The sequence below is a fragment of the Diaporthe amygdali genome (assembly GCF_026229845.1).
Source record: "Diaporthe amygdali strain CAA958 chromosome Unknown NODE_125_length_4454_cov_132_842129, whole genome shotgun sequence".
In the NCBI taxonomy this organism is placed as follows: Eukaryota; Fungi; Ascomycota; class Sordariomycetes; order Diaporthales; family Diaporthaceae; genus Diaporthe; species Diaporthe amygdali.
The window spans coordinates 1-4,454 of record NW_026517145.1 but is presented as its reverse complement, the minus strand read 5'-3'; the positions used below and the strand labels follow the sequence as shown (position 1 = coordinate 4,454).

The window sequence follows — 4,454 nt, the reverse complement described above, 5'->3', positions numbered from 1 at the left end:
TATGAGTCTGGCGTTCCCAGGTTCCTCTACCAGAGGCACAGGATTCAGCCTGAATGCTGGCGTTCGCAATGATCCAAGAAATATTTGACACCTCCAACTATTCCTGAGCACCTGTCATGTGGACATCTGAATACAACCGACTCCTCTCGGCCATGCACGGCCCTCATATGCCCGAGGAGGTCCTCATAGTTCTCTTGAACTCGGCACAGGGGGCAGGCAAGAGTAGCAACTCCAAGTACGTCGCTCTTTTTAATGGTCACGTTGGCCGTTGTATCCGGCCCAGGCGAGCTTGCAGTATTCTCCTTGCTGAGAGCTACCGGGCGACGGGACAGTTGCGACTGGCGAACACTGCCTGACTTACGGCCAGGGGGAGACTCGCTTTGATTACTTAGCAGTGCAAGCTCCCTGACTAGTCTCATCCGCAGGAGGAAGATCTCTTCGCCGTTCGAGGAGTCGACGACCTTTGAGAAAAGCTTGGCCACCACACCCCGCGCCGGGAGCTGATAGCGCAAGTTCGGCGGGGCGAGGTATTCCGACGGCTGAACGCCTTTGAGTTGCCGACTGATCTCCTGGCCGTGTATCGAACCGTGGAACTCTCGAATGGCACGGGCCAGTCGCCGGGCTTGAAGATTTTGCCTCAAGCTGTGTATCTTCTTATTATATCGTTGGTACTCGTCATATGTCTTGTACTCCCCGCGAGCATCACTGCGCCGCGTTGTACTGACTGTTGCCTTCAGCTTCTTGATCGTCCATCCTTTCCGCTTCATCAGGGCTACGACTGATTCCCGTTTTCGGCGAAGACTTCTTAGCTTTGGATCACTGTCGACCTCCGCTTTCTGCTCCTTGCTAAGGCTCGTTGGGGCATCTCCGTGGCGGAGGAGCCTGCCCATCAGGTGTATCAGATCGCGCTGCGGCTCACTGCCGAACACGATCTCTTGGAAGTCGACTTCGTTATAGTCGGGCATATAGAAGCGCTGGTACGTCGATGAATCCCCCACAGAATGCCCCATGCTGTGGTTACGTTCTTCCGGAGTGAGCGCCTCTGACGCAATGTCAGTAGGAGTCAGCAAGGAATAAAGGACCCACGTACCATTTAACTTCTTGCCGGAACCCCGGCGGAGATCGTACCACTCAAGCTGCTTCTCAAATCCTAGTGCCCGGCCGAGACGTATCAGGGATGCACGAGCCTTTTGATACTGAAAAGCCTTGTCGAGGGCCACCTTCGCGCTGTTCCCGCGGCCCTGCACAGCTCGGAACACCGGTCTGTCGAGCCATTCAGGCTTCCACGGAAGTACCACTCGGTCCGCATTGCCCGGCACTTTGAGCTCATATATCTCCTCGGGCGCCTGTAAATCGTTCAGAAAAGCCCCGTCGGCGAAGGCCAGGCTCAGCATGTACAAGACAGGGTCGTGCAGGAGGGTGGGCTCTTCGTGGAATCCGTATTCCTTGCGCCGTGATCTGCCACTACTTCTCTTCGTCTTGGTCAGGGTCACAACCATACCAAGACGCGCTCGCTTACTGCCTGGGAGGGGCTTGAAGACTTGAAATTTGACGTCTCTGTAGCGCAGGTTCTCTATGAGGGCACCGGGTCGTGTTGAAGTCGCACCAGCCAGGACCAGAATAGCTGCCAGGTTTGTCCGGACTCGCTCATGTGGGTACAGGTGCTCATCGAGAACCCAATGGTGGTGCAGTATGAGGTCCAGATCTGTGACATAGAGGCCGGACTTGATCTTTGTCGAGTTATCTAGACTGAACTCGGGCGCTAGCTCAGCCGTGATCCACTTGAGACGATTGTCAGCTAGCTTTCCCCGGTAGACAAGGCACGGAACACGAGACTTACATTCCCAATATCGTATAAGACTGCGTTTTCCATCCACTGTTTTGTTTCATCGCAATAGTACATGCTAAGGACTTTCCAGTACGTCGTAATTGATGATTCCTTCTTGATTCTTGAGTGCTTGCAGATCCAGTGCAGATAGGATTTGAATATGGGAGCGGAGCACTGCTTGAGCGTCGCGTCCGCCGGTTGGCGCTCGATGGAAGTGCAGAACCTAGGAGGCTGCTTAGCTAATTGTGAACATGTCGTGGATGGGAGCCTACTTGTCCCAGTTCTTTGCTGCCGAGCGTATCATACTGCGGGCCACGTCGCCCCGGTTGGCCATTGTCGGTCCTTCATGCTCGTAGCGTGTGATAAGTTGGTTATAGAAATCCCTATCGGTACAACGGTCATCCTCGGCCGGATCCTGTACAGATTCATCGCTGGAGGCAGAATCAGAGTCACTTCCTGACTCCACATCAGACTCGAAGCATGGTTCTGAGTCGCAATCTGAATCAGAACCGGCGACTGTAGAACCAATGGGTGAAGTTGTATCTCTGCGGAGATTCGCCTGAGCGCTCTGCAGTAGGGTGTCGTCTTTGTCCTTGTCCAACCGCACAACAGTATCTTGATCCATTCGCCTGCTAGAACTGAATCCAGTGCGAGACGGTGGAGCAGAAGGTATACTGGCTTGCGCTTCCACGTGCATTTGCGGTCTTGTCGTGTCGCTGCTCGGTATACTTTCTCCTAGCCTCGAAAGAAGGTCTTCTACCATTCCGCTCAGACACCGAACCGCTTCATCATACGTTGCCAAGGCTTCAGTGACATCGTGTTCGGAAATTTTGATATCAGGCTTTGACAACGATCTTTGAATCAAAGATGCCGTAGTAACCGTCAATATGTCAAGCTGAGTCCTCGCAGAATTCACAATGTCGATTAAGCCTTTCCTGTATTTGGTATCTGCGACTGGTGGGTGTTTACTAATCCCATTACCCTCAGGCAAAACGGGAAAGGCAAATGGCGACTGACGAGGGCTTTTGATTTTCTCAGTTGTTACCAAACCCGATGCCGTGGTTGCGGGTTGAAAGCTTCGACGTTGCCGAACCCGCCGAGGTGTTCCTGATGGTGCAAACATTCTGGTGTTCGGCTTAGATTGTAGCGATTCCCATGTCGTTTTGTGTGGCTGGAGACGTGAAGATGCTTGTCCAGGATTGTGAAGGAGGATATATGACTTGAACATGCACGGAAACAGTCAGAATAAGTGTGACAGTTCCATGGGATTTATACTTGCCGAAGGGGGTTATAACAGCCACCCAGTGTCCTAGGAACCCAAAAGTGGGAGGTAGTGGTCCTGCTTCGTCAGCAGATGCGTACGTTGAAAGGATGCCCAAGGAAGAGGTATGACATCCCAATTATGTTGAAAGAGATGAGGAATCGAAGACCACGTCAATATGTTACGCAATGTGGTGTATTTTTGTACCTCATTCTTACTCGCGAACCTTGTCGTTCTTAACTTGTCTCGAACCATTGGGTCTCGCCCACCAAGTCCCTGCTCCTATGTATCTCCTTCTGTCTGAGAAGAAGACCGAGTGTGTGCAACGATTCAGTCAGCACTGCGCATTAAAAGTCTTGCATACGAATGACGACCTAGAAAAAGCTATTAATTGCATGGCTTGATTTTGGAAATTCTTGAGTATGCCTTTATGTCGCGTAACAACGTAGCCCATGTGATTGCCGCCGCCAAGCAGCCATCGCCTGTGTGATCAATGATGAAGAGGTAGTATTGTTCGAACCCTCGTCCATGCTTCGCAGACAACATCGATTGCACGGCGTTCCCGAGAAATCGATTTCTAGCCATCACCAGAGCCCCTTGATTACCATAAACCCCGATCTATCTGGCAGCGCTTGATACCAGGCCGCCGTGTCGCAACTCGATTGGGCGTCCGAGCCTCTAGGTACTGCATCTGATGCATCCATCAAGGATGTCGACATTGTCATCACGTAGGAACTGGGAATCGTGGGTGCAAAAGACCAAATACGGTCCTTGTACTTTCAAGCTCATTCGTGTGGCGAACTGTAGCTACATGACAGTCATCCGTGAGGCGATCCACTCGGAATCATGTAATGGATTGGTGTGAATCTATAAGTTAGAGCCTGGGGCTGAGCTGTCATTTTACCAGGTGTGGTTAACGAAGAGCCCCTGCGGCAACATAATCACGAGGACATTGCCATATAGACACATTACCACGCCTGTCTATCAGGATGTGCTTGGTATAATGCTTAAGATGGACTTCCCTCTTGGGTTTCACCATATTCGGATCTCGTCTGAGAGTGTGGGAGTTTGATCGACTCGGGGGACTCGCATCGAGGATGGGTCGCGGTTTGTGTTTACAGTCCCCGGCTTTCTCTGGATAAAGAGGAACTCGGCTTCGACCCGACGGCTGGGACTGGAACGGAACACATCACCATTGACGGATCGATGCAACGAGAACGTTGCGTCGCTAGTCGGGCCACAACATGCTGGAAAGCTCATTGCAAAAAACGTAGCGAGCAACACCTGTGTATCGCTAAACCCACGGGCCGCAGCACGCTTTTTAGATACTCGCGCGTCCTATAGCCGATACTCGATAAACAATCA

General features: G+C 52.0%; 1 protein-coding gene across 1 annotated transcript; it reads right to left on the bottom strand.

Moving 5' to 3' along the window:
- Positions 1 to 124: 124 nt before the first annotated feature.
- On the bottom strand, positions 125 to 2,525 carry J7T55_012537 (uncharacterized protein; the record flags this gene model as incomplete). The annotated part of the gene is made up of 4 exons (XM_053136363.1): positions 125 to 1,042; positions 1,091 to 1,781; positions 1,841 to 2,051; positions 2,101 to 2,525. Coding segments are annotated over 4 exons (2,245 nt in total), but the record flags the coding sequence as incomplete, so codon positions are not given.
- Positions 2,526 to 4,454: the final 1,929 nt, after the last annotated feature.